Raw genomic sequence first — 22,281 nt, 5'->3', positions numbered from 1 at the left:
CGGAGACCAAACCCCTCCTGCACCCCCAACCCTGAAACCCTTCCTGCACCCTAACCCCCTACCTTGAGCCCCTTCCTGCACACTGCACCCTCTCCCACACCCCACATTCCTTCCCGCACCCCAGCCCTACATTCATGGCCCTGCATACAATTTCCCCACCCAGATGTGGCCCTCAGGCCAAAAAGTTTGCGCACCCCTGTCCCAAACTATATCCTCCCACAGTTTTGGTCTTCTTCCTACTAGTTTCTACACCCTGACGGTCAAGGGTGGGGGTTTTTTTGGTGTTTTTTAAATCCATCTACCAATTAAAATTTATGCTGGCCTTCTACTCTTTTCTGGCTTCCTGCCCTTTCAACACAGGCATGTGACCACTGAAGGCAGCCTTTAACCTAGATTATTTTGTAAGATGACCAAGAAAGAGGCCAATGGGGAGAGATTGCACTGATTATTCTTGGTCATTGCACAATACCTGAACTTTCTTCTTACTTGGTTCAAGCAATATGAGTAGTAGCAACAATCGGTATTGAGGTGACAGGGTGCAACCCAGGCCCCATGGACATATGGAAAGGATCAAGGGGTAGTTGGTATTACTCTAGGCATTTGGGTTCTCTGGACATTCCCTTGTCTAAGATGAGTAGTAGTAAGACACCACCCTGCTGGCAACCTGTTGGGCCTACATACTGTGATGTGTATATTAGACCAGTGGCTCTCAACCTTTCCAGACTACTGTGCCCCTTGCAGGAGTCTGATTTGTCTTGTGTACCCCAAGTTTCACCTCACTTAAAACTACTTGCTTACAAAATCAGACATAAAAATACAAAAATGTCAGTGTCACTCTATTACTGAATAATTGCTGACTTTCTCCTTTTTACCATATAATATAAAAAAAATCAATTGTAATATAAATATTGCACTTCCATTTCAGTGTATAGTATATAGAGTAGTATAAACAAGTCATTGTATGAGATTTTAGTTTGTACTGACTTCACTAGTGCTTTTTATGTAGCCTGTTGTAAAACTAGGCAAATATTTAAATGAGCTGATTACCCCTGGGGATACGCAGAGGTCTTCCGGGGGTACATGTACCCCTGGTTGAGAACCACTGTATTAGACATCTACAAGTAGACCCTTTCCTAAAAGTGTCAAAGATGGTAGCTAGTACTGGACATACCCTGCTTGCAAACCTACAGGAGGAGGCTACCTAGAGACATCAGTTAAAACAGAAAAGGAAGGGGTGGTAAAGAGAGAAATGAGGTATTAGGCTTGCAAGACCCATTCTGCTCCAGTTACTTTAATGTTTTCACATTACTGGTGAAACTACTGAAGGCAGAGTTAATGAATTTGTACAATTTTAACACTACTAAAATAGTGTAAGTATTAGCCATGCATTGCTTAAACTAAACACTTCAGGAAACTAAACCTCCCTCTTCTACCTTTCCTTGTGTATTAAAGTACTTGAAGAAACAGTAGTCTAACAGTCTCTTACAAAGAGGTGAAACGGCTGTAAAATGTAAGCAGCTTACTGTTTCCATTGAATACTCTTACTAAGGGCTCACCTACACATGAAAGTGAATCCAAAATAACGTACGGTGTGAATTTAGAGCAGACTGACTATTCCTGATAGGCTGTCTAAAGTGGATTAAAATAATTTGGAATGAGATTTATTCCAGAATAAGAGTATCCACAGATGAAACTATTCAAGAGTAACTCCCTGGGTAGACAAGCCCTAAAATTGATAATGAAAAGAGTAGCACTACTTTTACTAATGCACCAGTGCCGTGTGGCCTTGAATCAGTTGCGTTTGCTAACAATGAAAAAGGGAAATTCAGGCTTCTTGTACCATGGCTGTTACAGAACTAGATTTTTAAAATTTGAGATTAACTCTCTTAACTGAAAGATCACTGCCCTTTACACTGAGTACCGCTTCCATCAGGGCAACATAATTATATCTCTTGAGCAGCACAATAGGTGGAAAGAACGTTAACACGTCTCCATCCTCCCTTAAAAAAAAAAACAAACCTGTAAAAACAAATACAAGGTCTACAAAACCATTTACTTTAAAAAGATTTTTTAAAATCCTAAATTGACTGAGTTTCTCAAATCATGATGTCATCCTATTGGTTTTGTATCCATTCAAGCCCTACAGTTCTTTTTAAAAAGGTTAACCTAAACCTGCTGCTGGAAGATTTCAGTACATGTCAACCTGTTCCATCATCATCTTGCGGCTGTACTCATAGGCAAGGAATAGTGCACCATTGGCTGGGAATGCACGAATTAAAGTAGGCTTTAGTCCAGAATACAAAGCAAATACTCCTGCAAAATGAAACATGAACGGATTAGAAATATGCATGTTAAACTCTTAAAAGACTAATCAGCAGTAGTTCTGATGCTCTACTCTCTAGAAGTCATGCAGAGGAACTTAAAACAATTATGTTAATTAGAAGAATCAGGAAGCAGAGAGTAGAACTCATTGAGACAGGAAGTTGTTGAGGCCAACAACTCAAGAGTCAAGAAGAGACTGGACATCTATACGGATAAATATCCAGAGTCATCTTAATAACATTTTAGAAGGGATATTAAACCTTGGGCTTCAGGCCATCTAACTATTAGCGATTCGGAAAAGACGCAATATGGGGGGCAGCTGGCTCCACATCTTCCTGCTTCAGGGTTCTAATACTTTCCTCTGAAGCATCTGGTGCTATCCACTTTCAGATACACCATCTTGGACCTGACGGACCTTGGATCTGATCCAGTATGGCAATTTCTACTTTCCTAGTCAACTGAGCATCTTTTATAGATGTACAAATTACCGTTTCTTATAAATTCTTCAAAAATAGATAGATTCACCACAAATTTGATCTATTTCTAGTACCTGCTTGGAGTTTCAATGTTTAAATGACAAGTTAGCCATTGCAGGACAGTAGGGTGCATTTACTCATCTGTCTTTAACAGGTAAGATACTACAGTAAGTACTAAGTGATTGCCCTCTAAAGTACAACTGAGTGTAGTAGATGCATTAAGTCTGAATCTGTGAAACTAGTTATGTTAGCATAAAGATTTTTTAGTTTTTAGCATCATTTCCCCGGTCTCTAAAGGTGGCGATGGGAGAATTTCACGAGAAAAATAATTTGTGGTCTGCAGAAAAGGGAATAGTGTAATTAATTCCCCTTAACTTCTTAACAAACTAGGTTTCAGAATAGATTTTTCATAGTGGAGTGAAAAGTTTTCACAGATGAGCCTGCAGGTTCAGTTTGTATTGGATATGCTTACCTTCATTTCGCAAAATATTTGCAAATGTTCCCATGAAGCCCGCCTGTTTTCCAGACATGGAAAGAACCTGAATTCTAGATTTGACACAGTCCACAGGATAAACAGCAATCCACAAGCAGATGCCTCCAAAACCACCACTCACCATCAAAGGAATAGGGCCTAAAAACATGAAATAAGCTTTTATACACTGTGCAAACTAACTCCCAAATCTGATGGTTCTATTTTAGAATAATGTGAAATTATTTTAGAATAAATGTGAAAACAAGGAAGTTTATGAAGAGGTGGCCATCTTTCTGTGTGATAAGCTTGCACGTATCATAGGTATAAGATTAAACGAAGTGGTTGTGGATTTCTAAAGAGTCCAGCCTCCTAATGCCACAAGCATATTTAGAATAAGAGTTTCAAAGTTTTACTATGTAGACAAACCTTCAACACAAAGTCTAGTTTAGGAAAGCAGGTTTCTTTAAAAGATTTTGTAACATAGGGAGAGATATACCATTATGCTCTCTCAATTCCTTCTAAATTTACATATTCTTAGTTCAGAAGTGCAACTCGCCTGCCAGGCCTTTAAGTTCACCCTGGAATGTATGGTTCAGGCCATGACAAGAAAAAAAAAAGAAAAAAAAAAGGGGGGGGGGAGGGTGCCAGAATTTAATTAATACTTAAGACAAAATATCTCACTTCTGCTGCCATTACTGGATTGGCTCTGCAGCGCTAGCACAAGTAAAAAGGTTGTAAAAACTTCTTGAGTAAAGCCAGCAGTTATGACTCTGAATATACACAGGGGAGTGTCTATTGAGTGAGACCGCAGTGTTACAAACCCAGTCAATTTTCAAAATGCAACCACATTTTGCTCTTATGATCAGATTTTATGAAAATTCTGTAACAACAGTGGCCAAAAAAAGCAAGAACCTTTAACTACTAAAAAACAAACTACTAAAAGCAAAAAGCAAGTCCCTTCAAACGTTGGTATCTTGCATTTTAATAGCCAGATAGACCCAATGGTTTCCTATCTTCAATATCCCTCTTTGAAAGTGCATATGAAGTTAGAACATAAAAACAGCCATACTGGTTCAGACCAAAGGTCCATCTAGCCCAGTATCCTGTCTTCTGACAGTGGCCAATGCCAGGTGCTTCAGATGGAATGAACAGGCAATCATCAAGTGACCCATCCCCTGTCGCCCATTACCAGCTCCTGGCAAACAGAGGCTGACACTTCAGAGCATGGAAGGAGCATTGTCCAAAATAAGGAATGCAAGAGTTCCAAGAGTTTGTGTTCATACTGGAATGATACAGAAAATTACATTTCACATTCTGCAATACTAACATTTGAATCCTAAACAACCAGATAGCCCTTACGTACTATAAATAGGACTGACAGAACAGCCTATTAATGAGGTTGCCCAACATTTCCCATGATAAGACTCTGCTTTCAGTTGCTTATAATTTGCCAAACTGTGAACAACTTTGCTGCAATAAACAGTTTGGTGGTGCACCATGTAGTGTTGAACATTAAACAGTTTTTGCACAATTATCCTCTCCTGATCAGGTAACTCATACATCAGCTAAATAAGTGTACAAAAACAAGATGATGCATGTCAAATCGGAAAATGGTTGGTTTGAGCAGTTCTTTACAGTCATAAACAGGAATAGTGTTGGTTTTGCTCCCACATCGCTATTCTACAGGGCCACATTTTTTTGGTGCAGAGATACAGTAAGTGCATAAGGTATAATTAGCATTGCCAGAGAGATTTTGAGAGGAGCAGTATGCTACTTTCTGTAGTGAGAGACTACCTTTCCCACATACCCACAAGCTGGCACATACCTAGTTGATCTTTTGGTCTCTCCGCTGCAAAAAATGTCCGACTCAGTTCATAGCCTCCAAAGAAGAAGAAATAACCTGGGACTTCCCGAAGTAAAGTGCTTGACAGACCATGGTAGAACCCGAGTGGGCCATCCTTTTGAATAACACTTTTCATTACTGACCAAACTGTACTGATAGAGGGGTTGAAACAATTAACAATACTTAGCACTTAACACATATTGATCTGCAACATCCTATGAGTAAATACCTTAAACATTACCCCCATTTTACAGATGGGGAAATAGAGGCCAAATAATGAATCAATTGCAAGGCAAGAATTAGAATTGAGGAATTCTTGGCTCTAATCATTTGGTTTTGCTGCAGACCTGAGACAGGAGCAGGGGTAGCAATTAAGGGTATGTCTTTGCTACAGGGTTAACCCAGGTGATTGGCACCCAGAAGTGAGCACCTGGGTTAGTTTAGCTCAAGTGTGAGCAGCCACACTACAAAGCCCTACTCTGGTTACAGCATCCTCAGTGGAGCTGCACTCTGTGTGGGGCTAGTACCTCTGGAGGCATATCCCCTGGTTCTTTGTGCTGCAGTAAACTGAACTGCTCTGATTCTTTCCCAGTGAATTGTGGGAGCACTTGTCTGTCCTTCTGAGTGCCATACAAGGAAATGTGGGAATGCAGTGGAGGACTACTGCCACTCAAGTGACTTAGCACATATCGTCACTGCAAAGCGAGCAGGTTACTAGCCTGAGTGAAAGCCTCGCTTGGCTTTTAGCCTACAGCCACAGATGAACCAGCTAACCCAGGTTGAAAGCACCACTAAACTCAGGTCAGAGGGCTGTTTCTGTGGACGGGGAGGGAAGGAGGTAGGGGAGTTAAGGGAAACACTTTAGTAACAGCCTGAGTTAACTCTGCAGTGAAGACATACCCTAAGTTAGCATTCCCCAGGAATGTATTCTGACAATCAGTAGCACACCCTTTGTGCAATTAATAGCACAGTACAAGCTAGACCTTACGTGTGCTAGGATGGACTTTTAAAATAGGTATAACATCAACAGATTTCAGTGGTATTGAGCAAATTACATACTTACTTGTGTCCTTGTGCTATCTTTCCAGATAATTGCATTTCATGCATGGTCTGCAACCGACACTTCACCAGCTCTGTGGGACATAGGACCAGGGCAGCAAATGCAGAAGCAAAAGAGCCTGAAGCTGCATTCTGCAGATCACTGCAACAAAGAAACTACAATTGATACTTGGGCACTGCTCTACAGTCACAAGATGGGTGCTCTTGCAGTAGGCTATTTCCTAAAAGCTTTATCAAATAAAGAAAAACTGAACAAGAGTGCAAAAAAGGAAAAGCAATCATTTAAAAGAGGTGACCAACTTAACACCTAGCTCCAGCCATCTTCATATACAACTCAAATAAGTTCTTCTCCTTCAACAGCTATATAAATGTAAGTATATTATAATCTTTCCCATTTCTCTGACGAAAAAGCACAACCAATTTGATGAATCAAATAAGACCTGAAGTGAACTTCATCCAGACCATACCACACAATCCATTGTCTACAGCCAAGCTCTACAATACAACCGCATTTGCTTCAACCCCTCAGACAGAGACAAACACCTACAAGATCTCTATCAAGCATTCTTACAACTACAATACCCACCTGCTGAAGTAAAGAAACAGACTGCCAGAGCCAGAAGAGTACCCAGAAGTCATCTACTACAGGACAGGCCCAACAAAGAAAATAACAGAACACCACTAGCCATCACCTTCAGCCCCCAACTAAAACCTCTCCAATGCATCAAGGATCTAAAACCTATCCTGAAGGACGACCCATCACTCTCACAGATCTTGGGAGACAGGCCAGTCCTTGCTTACAGACAGCCCCCCAACCTGAAGCAAATACTCACCAGCAACCACACACCACACAACAGAACCACTAACCCAGGAACCTATCCTTGCAACAAAGCCCATTGCCAACTGTGTCCACATATCTATTCAGGGGACATCATCATAGTGCCTAATCACATAAGCCACACTATCAGAGGCTCGTTCACCTGCACATCTACCAATGTGATATTTGCCATCATGTGCCAGCAATGCCCCTCTGCCATGTATAGAATCATAGAATATCAGGGTTGGAAGGGACCTCAGGAGGTCATCTAGTCCGACCCCCTGCTCAAAGCAGGACCAATCCCCAATTTTTGCCACAGATCCCTAAATGGCCCCCTCAAGAATCAAACTCACAATCCTGGGTTTAGCAGGCCAATGCTCAAACCACTGAGCTATCCCTCCCCCGCATTACATGTACATTGGTCAAACTGGACAGTCTCTACGTAAAAGAATAAATGGACACAGATCAGACATCAAGAATTAAAACATTCAAAAACCAGTTGGAGAACACTTCAATCTCTTTGGTCACTCGATTACAGACCTAAAAGTTGCAATTCTTCAACAAAAATACTTCAAAAACAGACTCCGAGAGACTGCTGAATTGGAATTAATTTGCAAACTGGATACAATTAACTTAGGCTTGAATAGAGACTGGGAGTGGATGGGTCATTACACAAAGTAAAACTATTTCCCCATGTTTATTTACCCCCCCTCACCTCCCCACTGTTCCTCAGATGTTCTTGTCAACTGCTAGAAATGGCCCACCTTGATTATCACTACAAAAGGTTCCCCCCGCCCCCCACTCTTCTGCTGGTAATAGCTCACCTTACCTGATCAATCTTGTTACAGTGTGTATGGTAACACCCACTGTTTCATGTTCTCTGTGTATATAAATCTCCCCACTGTATTTTCCACAGTATGCATCCCATGAAGTGAGCTGTAGCTCATGCTCAAATAAATTGGTTAGTCTCTAAGGTGCCACAAGTCCTCCTTTTTTTTTTGCAAATACAGACTAACATGGCTGCTACTCTGAAACCTGACATTCAAGACTGTATGGCTTCATTAACCCATGGTATCACAAGGCCACAGCTTCTTTACCAGTTTTTTTGCCAGTGCCTCTATAAAGATAGCTGGCACCACACCAACATGTCCCTGTGATCAACAAAGGATCATGCGCTCAGAGAACAGCTCCTACTCTAACAATTGTAGCGCATGCAGTGGAGTGGACCTGTGCAACACACCTCAAAGAACAGTAGTCACGGAAAGGTTAGTAACTGTTTGGTTTTTTTGTTTGTTTAAAATTAGGTCACTACAGAGCCTCAGACTTTGGTGTCTTCAAGTGGGAGTTCTGTGGTGGAGCAAAATGAGTAGGATGATCTAAAAAAGGAAAAGGAGTACTTGTGGCACCTTAGAGACTAACAAATTTATTTGAGCATAAGCTTTCATGAGCTACAGCTCACTTCATCAGCTGTAGCTCACGAAAGTTTATGCTCAAATAAATTTGTTAGTCTCTAAGGTGCCACAAGTACTCCTTTTCTTTTTGCGAATACAGACTAACACGGCTGCTACTCTGAAACCTGTCAGGATGATCTAAGATACTCTTCCCTCCTTCCAGAGTTTGGATGAGTGACATGGCAGAGAAATTAGGTACAATGTAGACCATGGCTGAGCTGCTCTGCCGAGCCTCTAATGGGGTGCAGTACAGAACTCACAGACAGGGTGTGGGCATGAGGGATAGACTTATGATGGCTTTCTGCCACCTTTGTGTCCCCCCAATCTTGGGATGCTCCCAGAACTGGTGAATCCCCTGGAGTAACACAATCCCAGATTCCCAGCGCTCTGTAATTTACAGCAGCTTCCACAGGCTGTCTGTCCCCAACATGCCCCCACAGCAAGGCTTGCAATGGGGTCCTCTGAAGGCAATCTTACGACAGTCTTCCACAATGCCTTCAGTGGGAGAAATCCTCCTGTCATTGCAACCTTTGGTTCTGGGGCCCTTTTATGCTGCTCTGGTCCTTTTACCGGGTGTGAAGGTGCTGGAGTAGGGGTTTACCATCTCCTGTTTTTTGTGTATTACTGCAAGGATTTTATTTTGATCTTTAAAAATAGCAAAATCCTCACACATTCTTTAGAAATCTGAAAGTTCCATGTTTTCCCTGCCACCCAATCCATCTGTCTCATGATGACAAATTGTACTTTTGAAGCTATTTAAAAGGCTGGAACCTCTGTTCGTTATATCTAAGATCTTCACAAATACTTTTAAACACTGTGAAAGCCAGTGTCTTCATAATTTAGCTCATCTATGGCTTTTATTAGACACTCCATGAGCCTGTTGACCGAATGCAACCCAAGAGTTGGTTACTCAGTACCCTAACCAGGAATGGAAAAACATTTGATCCTAGGAAAGTGGTGGTGGTGGTGGGGGGAGAGAGAGTGTATAATTTGACCATATTAATGTTCTAAACTAGTGTATCTTAAATTATGTAGTAAGTGCCAGAGTGCTGCCTAAGCAGAATGTTTTTGGTTTTCTAAATATGCATTGATGCAGTTTTTTCTGAATCTATGAAAAGAGCAGAAGTGCCTTGTTGGGAAATTAAATGGACCACGCGATTTTTAAATATACTGAGGAGTCTTACTTCCATTTAATTTTGGCATCTGTTTAAGAAACTAGGCTGTGAAAAGTAAGTGCTTCAATTAGGGTGAATACTGAGCATTTTTAACATGCTACAAAAAAAGTCTTTAAAACCAACAATGCTAGATTCAAGTGTATTTAAGTAGTATTATCATTTCATTTACTGTTAAGCTGAGAGTATATATGGCGGAGTTGAGAATTATTTAAGGAAGCAAGTTCACTGCCAAAGTTGAGCCAAAACTCTGTTTTTTGTTTAAATTCAGTTAAATGGAGATTTTTCTGGCTTTAGAGTACAGTGACTTAACCCCTAGTATCTTGATTAGGATACTACAGTCAGTCTATAGAATGAGAGGCTTCCAATTTTATCAGGGAATTTTAAAGTTTTAGCTTCCCTTGTGCATGTGTTGTGCCCCTGGTACCTCTGCATTATGACAGTCTCTAATTATGTGCTATTTTTGCCCAGAGGTTTCCTGCCTCATTCAATGCACAGGATCAACCTGTTCTGGAGATGACTCAAGGCTGTCAAGTGAAGGAGGCTGTTTGACGTAGGACCCTACTTCATTTGTTGCAGAAGTAGGAAGGTGTGTGGTTAATGAGCCAGGAGATTGCAAGAAGAGACTTGATTGTCTCATCGTTAAGGGAGTTCTACAGAATGCATCCGATGAAGTGAGCTGTAGCTCACAAAAGTTTATGCTCAAATAAATTGGTCAGTCTCTAAGGTGCCACAAGTCCTCCTTTTCTTTTTGCGGATACAGACGAACATGGCTGCTACTCTGAAACCTACAGATCTGGAGAACTGGCTTCGATCCTTGGTTTTGTCACGGAGTTTGTGTGTGTGATGCTGTGTAAGTCTCTCAAGTGGCCACTAGTTGCGTTCTCCTCATTTTCCGGGTACCTGACCTGAGACCCTGGGGTCTGATTTCCAGAAGTGCTGAGCACTCACAGCTGCACAGAGGTCAAGGGGAGCTGAGCTCTGGATATTATAATGCTAGGTACTTTGAGGAAACAATCACATCCTAGATGATTCAAATTGGGCCCCCAAAACTAGCAGATACTTCTGAACATACTTCTGTGCCTCAGCTCCCCACCAGTGACACGAGGATACTACCACCCTCTTGCAACACCGAGGTGTTGTGAAGATTAATTAAAAATAGTATGTGAGTGCTTCAATAACACTTGGGGAGAGGATAATAGAAATGTTTGTGATAACCTTCTGTCTTTAGAGCAGAGTTTGAGTAGCATGCAATAAATAAGGCAGGGGGCCATACATTGAACAGTGAGGCTAAAACAAAATAATGAATACCTGCTCATTCTGTGAGCATTATGGTTCTTGTGCACTGAATGAGGCAGGCACCTTTGGGGGAGGGGGGGAAGGAGGGGAGCACAAAGTATGTAATCATGTAATTAAAGACTGTACCTCTGCTTTATGGTTCAAGGGACACAAGTTAAGTCTAGAGAGGTAACCTAATTTTAGCAATTCTTAATTCTTGCATGCTTGACTTTAACTATGCAGTGTGGCTTTTACTAGGGGAACCATAACTCAGTTTTCTGACTCTTCTGTGTAACTTCACTCTTGTAAAGATATCACATTAGTGTTTTTATGTCTCCTGCAAGGGAAAAGGTGATTTAATAGTCATAGCAGAAGAGTGAGAATTAGCAGATCTTTCTAGCATTGGCTCTGCCACAGACTCCCTGCAGCAAGGGCCAAGTAACTTCATCTCAGTTTTATCATCTCAGAACAGGGACAATGCCTACCTCACACAGATGTTGCAAAGCTTAATGCATTGTGTTTGGAAAGTGATCTGAGATCTTCAAAAGGGAGATGCTGCAAGTCTGAAATAATGCAAAGTTACACGTTGTATCACTGTCAATAGCGAGGGCTAGCACAGCTCTAGCTATATTGAGACAAAAACTACCTAATGCAAACAAGTCCCCCTTAGTATATTTACTAGCTACTTACATAGGAATCAGAAGCAATGAACCCAGCGTACAGGACCTTTCAATTAATGTTTCAGGTATTGTACACAGCATATTAGGAAAATCCAACAAAGGCATTGTATTTACATACATGTGCAAACACAAGGCACAACTGGAGGAAGAGTGAGTCTATTTTCTATAAGTTGTAAGTTAAGGTTGCAAAGAGATGAAATTGGGAGCATAAGCACGGTGGCTCTTTCAGTCTGCAGTTAATCATTCTTTAGTTTAATCAAATACTATTTTAGGATCATAATTTAGCAAACAGTTATCACTGAGGGAATTTGACACTTATCCTTTGTTGATAGGGACTTAGGAATACTTAAGACAAAAAATCCTTATCCCCTTCTATTCCTAACAAACCCCCAACAGACCTCTTTGGCATGTGTTCTTTCAACTGGAAAACACATTTTTCCTCTTGCTGCTGTGATAGCCACACTATAACCATGTCTCAAAGCTAAACGGTGTGAATCTACCACACAGGCTAGATAAACCCCATCACTTCATGTAAATTAAAGTACATCTGTGTGTATAAACTACTTTTAAAAATTAAGTTAAAATTAGAAGCATAGATGTTTATTTTGGGAAACTCACAGACCACAAAATACCTGTGTAGGAGGGTATATACACTCTGATCAGAGTGTAAGAAACCAAAAGTTAACCTCAGTTTGTTACTTTTCATGTTCCCTCTTCAGTTCAACAGAAAATGAGATAACTATGACTGTTGGAACACTAAGGCAGACCGCCTCTTGAATTGTATGTCTGAGGGCAGAGCAAACTTGGTGGATGGCCCTTAAGTCTGGAATTCAATCCCTTCACAGTGGTCCAACAGAAAATTTGCTAATCTGCAGGGCACACTGCAAGGCCTCTCTGTTTAACCAGGCTTTTTCCAATAGGCTGTCTAATGGAGTTTGTTTGGCAAGGCACAGGTGTGCGTTATTTGTATTACATTAGTTAACAGGGGCTTTAGGAATGTATTATGATTGGGCTGTAAATGCAACTAGATAATAGCAATAGGGAAATCTTATAAATGTAAAAAAGCAGAATTCAAGGAGAAGTCTGTCTGGCAAGAGTTTGAACCTGTGCCATTTTTTGGTATCACTGTACTGCTCAGTACTACAATCTCACTCTTTACTGGTTGTGGCTGGTTTTTTTTTGAGGGGTAAAGTTAATAGTACCATTCTGTATTTAGTACAACACCCCAGGGAATAAAAGCAGATTGATAAATGCACTTTGTTGTTGGAGGCACTTGGCTTTGGTATCACTATGTGCTCTAGTCACCTGTCCCATTACATATTCATCTGCTCTCCAATTAACCCATAATTTCTTCATAGTTAGTGTTCTCTTTAGTTATTTCAAAATCCATTCTGACTAGTTATATACTAAACAGACTATCACCTAGAGCAAACTGACCTGGTGTTCAGAGGAGATGAGATATGGGGTAAGACTAGAATATTTAAACATTGTGATCACTTCTAAAATACACTACATCACTAGGGGCTAAAAAAGTAAATTTCCTCCACCTTCTCATTCTGGTAATTATAAGTATATACAGATGGAATGCAGTCAATAAAATTGGTCTTTAAACTGCCTGAAGCTAAGCACATTCTCATATCCTTAAACCAAAGTTTGATCCACAAGTGTCTGGGTTCATTTCCTAAAACCTGACAGGAAAGAAAGATACCATTTACCCACACACAACACTGATTTTTCACGTTTTACTTTCAATAACTTGAAAATATTAGAGGGGAGACCTAGTTTGCAGAATCACAACCAAGAGCTTCCCCCTTTTTGATGGCAAATTAGTGAAGCCGGAACACAGTTATAACGAGTAAGTGAATGTTATTCAGCATCATCATTGCTCTGGAGGGAACGACAGTTGGGACAGTGCTGAGTCACCGCATAAACCACCTGAGCCATCACTGATATCCGTCCATGGAGCAGTGCAGACAATGAAGATGCAGCCTCTCTTAATGATGCACGAGTTACAGCCGCCAATGCTCCAGTAGTTTCATACCCTTTCCTTCACAAATACTACAGCATGGGATTTAAGAAAGATGCTTACAGAATTCTCCTCCTTCCCAAAACAAATCATGGTGTTTGGAAGAACCAACACATTTCACATCTGGGTTTTTTGGCAATGGGCACACCCCATACAGACCAGCCATCTGTTCTTATGAAAAATGTACCATTATTACACAAGATCTTGTCTCGGCAATTAAGTTAGCACTTGCACAGTGACAAAATGGCACCCCGGATAAGGGCAAAGAGATTGCACTTCATTTTAAAATACAGCACATTAGTATTTACTCTTGACTGCTAGTTGTACAATATTCTGGAGATTACAATTTCTGTTACTAACCTCAGTTTTGCCTTCCTGTCTAATCCAACAATGCCCCTCACAATCTGCTGGCAAAACCCATAGCACATGAATAGGACTGAGTTTTCTGCTATGTTGGCTACAAGTGCCGGGGTGGTCCCTTTGTAGAACCCTCGCAATCCAACTTGTTTATATGTCTTCACAATACATTCAATGAGTCCTTTATACATGCTGGGAAACGTCTGCATCTTCACCTTAGCTGTATCAAAGGGCTGGCCAGTTAGCACACATGCAGTCCCACCTGAGGAAATAAGAATATCAATATTCAACAGCCCCTTACTGATCATGTGAAAAAAAAAAAACCTCAACATAAAACGAAGAAAAAACAAACAAGCAATATGGAGAAAGGGACAAATTCACTACTGGCATAATTAGGCCTAACTCAATCAACTTTGGTGACACCAATGACGACACTGGCTCTTGCAACATTAAGTTACAGAAGTACCAAATGAAAAAGATCAATGCTCGATTTACAACAGTTAGACATTCGTTCATAACACAAGGCAATCAATTCATACATTGACTAGATGATGAAATAAGAGTTATCAGTGGAATTAACATTCTCTGTTTATTAGGCAGTCACCTCATCAGATGAAGGATGAGTAGATTTTAATGAATGATGTGAAGAGATTATGCAAGAAACTAAAGAAGCTGAATGTGTGAATCTAGGGTGACTGTGATTGTCCCTATAAAATTGGGACAATCACGATTTTGGGGGCTTTTTCTTATATAGGCTCCTATTACCCCCTACCCCATCCCAATTTTTTACACTTGCTATCTGGTCACCCTATGTGAATCCAGCACCTTTAGTTGTTTCTGAAGCAGGGAGAAGGTACATTTTGTTTTGAAGGGGTGATTCTCATTAGTACCCACACTCTGAGTGGAGCCAGTTTGTATTATACTGCTGCTGCTCTTGTGTTATGGGGTGAGCCAGAGGAACTCCAATCTGAGCTCCCACACTGTTTCATTTTCCTCCCAGATCAGGTGATTGCAGGCTACACAGCTAACCACGCTTGGAAGCAGGATATGACACTTCCTGTACTCACTAGGGGAAGGATTAACTAAGGACAGCAAAAGCTGGCAGGGGCAGATGTGGCTCCCTGTTGAGAGAGCTGGGGCAGGTGCCTGTGATGGGCTCTGCTGAAGCCCCCCGAGGCAGTCTAGGGTGAGGGTGGGGAAAGAGCAGCCAAGAGTCTGGAGAGAAACTGGGGATGGCTCCTCACTGAAAGGGAGCCAGGAATGTTGTCTGGAAGTAGGTTGGCTGATGACTGCTGGAAGAGGCCAGGGAGAAGGCTTCTTTGGAGAGAAGTGAAAGTAGGAAATGGCATTGGGAATCTGAAGCTGAGGAACTGAGTTGAGGGTGGATGGCTGATACAGGGTCCCAGGGCCAGAGCCCAGAGTTGGAGGTGGTGTAGGAACTCCTGTGACCAAGGGGCAATGAATTTGTGAGCCCTCAGATAAGAGGCAGAGGTCCAAGTTAATTCCCTCTTGACCAAGGGCTGAAAGACTTTAGGAAACCCTTGCCAACTAGGAAAACCCTACTTACCAACAGGGAAGACTTAGATGCCGAAGCCATGGATAGCTTGGGCACTGCTATAAGGGAAGAAGTCCTATTCAACCAAGGAGAAGGACTTGTGTGTCACACACCTCCTACACAGGACTGTGGCCTACTGAAGGTAAAAGTACTTGTTTACTTTTGTTTAGAATTTATTTACCCCAGAAGAGGACGACTTGTTTTGGCCAGAGGGCCAAGTTACTCCAGCAGCCAGGCAAGACATCTCCAGAGAGGAATCTGAAGCCTGGCCACACGCTTAACAAGGGACTGGCTAATTGAATCCCTACAACATCTTCTGTTAATTGGTTTGCTAGCCTAGGATGCTGTAAAGTCAGCTTCTGTTGAATGGCAAAGATCCAGCTGCAGCACAGCAGTAGGAACCAACATAAAACAAGAGCAAGGCATACATAGTGAGCTTGCAGCAAGAGGGAGAAAACATAAAGGAGACCTTTAAAAATGCTAGAAGATGAGGATAGAAAGGAAGATTAACAGCAGCCTATTAGAACAAAGGAGGAGGATTTTACAGCTAATCGAGTAAGCAAAGCAAGAACAATCTCTTTATATAGGATTTCAAGTATCAAAGTGATAGAGACGTTTAAAGGCTTTCGCTTCTTCATGCTGTTTGAAGTTAATATTTGAGTTGCAACCAAAAGAGGAAATAGAGCAAAGAACTATAATCTACCTTTAAACCTGTTTACTGACAGAAAATAGGCAGGTTTCCCTGAATAGTGGATGTAATGGGGGTGGGGAGGGGAGATGGGGGGAGAAATGCCATCAGCTTTGGCACATCTCTTTAAATGAAAACTAGGTTTCCTAGCCCTCATGAGAGCCAAGATGACACTGTATTGGCTTTCACTGACAAAGTTATCTTTGTGAGGACTGACTGCTGTGATACTGACTAGAGGTTAGTTTTTGCTGCTGCTATTTCAACCCTGTGAGCATCGGTGAAGCGGACCAAAAAACCAAAACCAAAACAAAACAGTGATTTCACTGTACTATTGTTTGGGACAGCAGCAGATCTTGCTTGTGAATCGCTACAATAAGGACCCAAAAGCAAGGTAGAAGAAATAGCAGAAATAGGCTGCTCTGGGATGGTGATGAGGTAACAGGGGAAATAAATAGAAGGCTCCTTCTCCTTTCCATCAGCCAGAATTGGCCTTTGTGTGGAAATCTTCAAGTCTGTCACATACTGAATAGCCACAGGCCAATATAAAACAAGTATACCTGGGCCGAGTCAAGGGACAACAGCCTGGTAGAAACTCTGGCAACCTTCTTATAGGTGTTACCCCTGGATAATGGTAGCTGCACCCTCTTTTCCCTCCACATGCCATCATCTTTCACACTGACCTCTGGATTTAGACCTTGGATCATAGGTGTCTTGTAACATTTGAGTCATGGCTAATATTCTTGGATCCATAGCACAAATACAGGGAACATTCCTAGAACACTAACTGTGTATATCTACACAGCAACTCGACACCCACGGTTGGCCCATGCCAGCCGACTTGGACTGTGGGGCTGTTTCATTACTGTATAAACTTCTGGGCTCAGGCTGGAGGTCAAGGCTAGCTGGGGGGTTTTCTTTGCTGTGTAGACATACCCTGAATTAGCTGTATTAGAATATGCAAGAGATGTGATTAGATGGCTAATGTGTTGAATTTGTTAGTAGTAGAGCACCAGCAGCAGTGTTAGGCACTGTACATAGATATGTATTTTCCATCCTCTTTGTAGAGCTCAACTTAAAGTTAATTTCTCCTGATGTTTCATCCTTACCAACCATATTTTAGGTGATGAGAGAAATTGATATTTTCATTTGTAGCTAAGTGGAGGAACAACTTAAGTGAACTGCTGACCTTATGTTACATTATTCTGAATACCATAATGTTTCCTCATCTTCCAAAGAGACTTTCTGAATGTTGGTTAAAGAGATAACCCTTCAGATAGCTTTCTGCCCCTTTCAATTAGAGAGAGTTTTTAGGACTGAAGCATTATCTCGACTACTTTGCTTGCACATGGTGTTTGCCTTCATTGCAAAACTTTACTTGTGACTGACATTTTGAAACTCATGTGAGCATGAAAATACACATTAGATGTACTCAAACCTACTCTTAGAAAATCATTAGTCTAAAAGAGGTTACATATTTACTTGTTGGCATTGGTTCAGTGGAATGATATTAACCTATCAGATGTTTGCAACACTGGGCTAGGTCAGTTAGTTCTCTCCTTCATCTCAACATCTTACTTCAAATGTGGAAGATGTGCCTCTTGTAAAGATTTTCAATTATTAACAGTGCCAATATGACAAATCGTCATCATTTAGCAATCAGATTATTGTCTTTACGCTTGTGAGGAGACTTACTTTAAGAGCACAAGCTTTTTTGCATCAGAGTCTCAAACTTTGAAAACAGAAAGAAAAGGAGTACTTGTGCCACCTTAGAGACGAACAAATTTATTTGAGCATCCAACGAAGTGAGCTGTAGCTCATGAAAGCTTATGCTCAAATAAATTGGTTAGTCTCTAAGGTGCCACAAGTACTCCTTTTCTTTTTGCGAATACAGACTAACACGGCTGCTACTCTGAAACCTTTGAAAACAGAGTTTTCTCCAGTATTACCTGCTGCACCTGCTGTGAGGTCAATGGCAGCTTGAATGGCGGGATTTGTCCTCATGTTTCACACTTGCTTATTGGTTGCTATGGAATAGATCTCCAGTGACAGGTTAGATGTCGTGATATGTATACCTAAGGTGGAAAAGGAAAAAAAGTTAGAACTACTTTCTACAGATCACCCATTATGCCCATATATCCACTTCTATTTATCTTCTCTTAAATCAAGAGTTCTATGGCAGAGAAAAGATGGTCCAATGGTTAGAGCCCTAGACTGGTACTTGGAAACCCAGGTTCAATTCCCTGCTCTACCAAAGATTTCCTGTGTGACCCTGGCCACATTACCTAGTCCCTCTGTGCCTCACTTCCCCATTTTACAAATGGGAAGAATAGTACCTTTCTACTTCAGAGGGATGCATTAAGATAACTGCACTAAAGATCATGAGGAACTAAGGTACTAGAGTGGAAGCCATATAAATACCTAAGACAGATATCAGTATCACAAAGGATGACAGGAATATGTAGAAAATATCTGGAAAGGGGTTTGGTTGCCTTGTATTCCCAATATAAGTCTTTTTAATGGAAGCCCCAGGTTCAATTTACAGAATGCCGCCCAGTGTGGATTTTATTTGGTTTTGTCTCTCAGGAAGGTGGTTGGCACAATAAATACCCTACAAGGGCAATGTTTTCAAATAAAGCACCACTCATTAAAATAAATCCGCAGATCAGTGCAAAGGTTATTTCATGAGGGGAAAGGTTTTGTTTTGGGCAACAGAACCAAGTTAGAAAACTAATATTAAAGACTTAAACTAGTTTGAAATTCAAAGATCTACATGCATGGGTAGATAATGCATGTAGCATTATCTTTTTGGTACTTGTATCAGCATGGTACTTTTTAAAAATGAGATAAGGAGAGTGAGCAGTTGTACTAGCAGAGTATCCCCTTTCTTACATTAATTTTTAATTTTTTCAAGTAAAGGGGAAATCCACAGAAGAATTAAAACATTCCTAATATGTACTGTATAAATATTTCATCCAAAGTGTTTTGGGGGATAACTGATAAAGAAATGAGAGGGAAAGCAACTCACAGTATGCAGGGTGGGATACATTCTGACAAGGAAGTTGTAAGAACAGTTGTACTGCATCCTTTCTAAAGTTCTGTGATGGACAGACATGGGTTTATAAGAAACATTTTGAAAGGTCTGTTCCTACATGCCTGTTTACCACTTTGACAGCAGAAAAACTGTGTGCCAAATAGTTATTTACACTTATGAAAGTGCTGACTCTTTCCATTCTGGAAAGGTCTGGCATGTACTAGACTGAATATAATGGGATAAAAAAAAGTCAGCCATTACTAGTACATACTGTATTTCTGAATTATATTTAAAGATTTGAAAGGTATTATTCCCAATAGCATAGTTAACTAGCTACTATTATTTCAAGATAAAAAGGCTCCAAAATTGTTACACTTAATTATCCTGAAATTAATGTCATTACTGTCCTCAAAGCACTTTGTGATTTAGCCCCTTTGATCTTGGAGAAGAGCAAAAGAAAAAAAAAAAAAATCAAAGAGACTAAAGAGTCTGTGAATGAAGGGAATCACTATGAAGTAGTGAGTCTCTCATTGCAGTGGAACTTGCATTATTGCTACACTGCACTAAATGTAAAGGAAACCATACACTGAATATATGCTCATTTCCATTCCATCCTGCTGATGAGATTTATCACACACTGGGAAAGTGAAGGCAAAACAAGGAAGAGTTTTTCAAAGAAAGTACTCTGACCAACACAAGTACCCAGCCACAGCACTAGATTTAAGATTATATAATTAAATCTAACCCATCATTTATTGCAGGGGTAGTCAATAGGCAGATTGCGGGCCAAATCCAAACTGCCAGATGCTTTTGAGCAGACCCTGAAATCTTTTTATTTTTTTAAATTTCTTTGGATTCTGGACCTTCACTATACCTTGACTGAGAAATTTGGATCGTGACAAAAAATAATTGACCACCATTTATAATCCTGTAGATTTCTCTGAATTTACAATAATAAATAAGTGACTAAAAGTCAAATGATTGTTAAAATAGCAATCACTCATTCATATTACAAATCCAAAGAAATCCAGGAGTCATGTAAGAGATCTTCAGGACATTTACATTTAACAATTCTGTTACCTAAAACAGTGTCTTCCATCCAAGGACCTCAAAGGACTCTCCAAATACTGAATGATTAAGCCACAAGACCCTCCTGCAAAATAAGGACTAATGCCCTACTTCAGAGACCAGAAAGACGGGGCATGACTTTTGACTTGCTTAAGGACACAGCAGGCCAATGACCAAAGTAGAATTTGAATACAAGGGCCATAAAAGTGCCATTTCTTGGCTGGGGCTCTTACCGTTCACCCTAATAACGGACTTGTTTTTTCATTGTCCGAATGCAAGCTTTGAGAAGAGTAGAAGCATAAGCCTGAGGCTGTCCTACTGTTTCAATTTAGGTAGGAGAAGTTCGTATCCATGTCTCTGCAAGCTCTTTCCTGCACTACCTGTTAATTAAAAAAAAATTCAAGTCATGCACATTACATGAATAAAACAGAGGAAGGAAACTTCCTTCAGAGCTTGTGATCTAAGGGAAGGTGGGAGAGTGTTAGGCTATGTCTACATTGAAAATGCTACCCCAGATCAGCTGTGCCACTGTAGCACTTCAGGATTGACACTTAGTGACAGGAGAGGTTCTCCCAACAGCCTTGCTAATCCACCTCCCCAAGAGGCAGTAGCTAAGTCAACAGAAGAATTCTTCCATCAACCTAGCACTGTCTACCTGGGGACTTAGGTCAGCTTACTTTTTTTTTTTTAAAAAACAAGCTTTTACTAGTTATGGGCACATCTCTATCTTCCATGAATATTCTAGCCAGTACACATTTCTAAGCAAATGTTGTAGAATATACACTGAAAGCAAACTGGGCATTTGTAATCACCACTATTTACATCAGAAGCACAATGCTAAGGGACACTCTCAAATTAAAAAGAAGAGGAGGACTTGTGCACCTTAGAGACTAACCAATTTATTTGAGCGTAAACTTTCGTGAGCTACAGCTCACTTCATCGGATGCTGTAGCTCCCAAAAGCTTATGCTCAAATAAATTGGTTAGTCTCTAAGGTGCCACAAGTCCTCCTCTTCTTTTTGCGGATACAGACCAACACGGCTGCTACGCTGAACTCTCAGACTCAGACACCCCCAATTTCTAATACACACAACGATCTGCTTGTAAGCGACAGACCAGGCACTGCTGGCTGAAGCCAGGCCGGTGGGAACAAGGAAGGGCCTTGAGAAGCAAGCCGGTTTGCCGACAGGTCACAAACAGAAGGGACCAAACGTGTCCAGGCAGTCAGCGGCCAGCTCTAACGGGGTTGAGCGGTGGCAAGTCCATTGAATGAACTTCACGGGCACACGTCCCTGCCACAGAGGCGATGGCCCGCACTGGAAACAACAGCGCCTCGGACCGAGCGCCGCAGCCGGCTTCTCGCCACGGGTCCGTGACCCTCGCTCCGCGGGGGGCAGCTCGCGAGCCAGGCTGCAGCGAGGATTCCCCGCGCCTCCCGCACCGCGTGCCGGGCAGCTGCTCGCGGCTCCGCGCTGCAGCCGCACCGGCGGCTGCGGATCGCGCAGGCTGGAGCCGCTCTGGCTCCAGCCCGCCCCTGCGGGCCCCAGCAGCGGCACCTAGGGCGGGGGGTTGTTGGTGGTTCCGGAGGCCCCGCGGCAGACACGTGCGCAAAGGAGGAGCCGGCTGCCAGCGCCTTCCCCGGCTCGGCTCGGCTCGGCTCCCCCAGCCCCCGCCACTCACCCAGCGCCCGACACCCGTCGCACCGCCTGGCCCCGCCGCCAATATATAGCCGGGCCGCGGGAGGCGGGGCCCAGCCCGGCTCGGAGCGCCCCGCCCCAGGCCAGGGAAGCGGAACTAGTCAGGGCCCCCCCGCAGGGACCCTGCCGAGCGGTCGCGGCAGCGCCCCCTTGCGCCCCCCACCCCGGCGGCGCGGCCTGGGAGGGAGAAAGCGGAGGCGCGGAGTGTGCGTGAGAGAGAGACGGGGTGACTCCCGGGGGTGGGGGACGGTTGTCGGGGGGACGGGTGGGGGTTGGGGAGAGTGGGGGGC

The 22,281-nt window shown here is 42.1% G+C and overlaps 1 protein-coding gene and 1 long non-coding RNA gene across 5 annotated transcripts; one reads left to right on the top strand and one right to left on the bottom strand.

Moving 5' to 3' along the window:
- Positions 1-1,275: 1,275 nt before the first annotated feature.
- SLC25A15 (solute carrier family 25 member 15) lies at positions 1,276-21,980 on the bottom strand. 4 transcript variants are annotated; one of them, XM_037892896.2, is made up of 8 exons: positions 21,851-21,980; positions 20,529-20,675; positions 18,143-18,268; positions 13,957-14,215; positions 6,177-6,314; positions 5,096-5,265; positions 3,271-3,429; positions 1,276-2,313 (listed from the first exon to the last, which is right to left on the bottom strand). In XM_037892896.2, exons 3-8 carry the CDS (start codon positions 18,195-18,197, stop codon positions 2,189-2,191), a joined length of 906 nt encoding a protein of 301 aa, XP_037748824.1. In that variant the 5' UTR covers positions 18,198-18,268; positions 20,529-20,675; positions 21,851-21,980; the 3' UTR covers positions 1,276-2,188. The 4 variants fall into 4 exon arrangements, with proteins under 4 accessions (XP_037748824.1, XP_027686031.1, XP_027686032.1 ...); XM_027830230.3 differs by having other exon boundaries at positions 21,411-21,852; XM_027830231.3 differs by lacking the exon at positions 21,851-21,980 and adding an exon at positions 21,386-21,407.
- Positions 6,310-13,962, top strand: LOC122463350. The gene is made up of 3 exons (XR_006286615.1): positions 6,310-6,542; positions 8,000-8,254; positions 10,084-13,962. It is a non-coding gene; the product is annotated as an uncharacterized LOC122463350 (long non-coding RNA).
- Positions 21,981-22,281: the final 301 nt, after the last annotated feature.

This window comes from Chelonia mydas, chromosome 1, assembly GCF_015237465.2.
Source record: "Chelonia mydas isolate rCheMyd1 chromosome 1, rCheMyd1.pri.v2, whole genome shotgun sequence".
Taxonomy (NCBI): domain Eukaryota; kingdom Metazoa; phylum Chordata; order Testudines; family Cheloniidae; genus Chelonia; species Chelonia mydas.
Note: the sequence above shows the minus strand (reverse complement) of the source record. Positions and strands in the feature narration are given on the sequence as shown.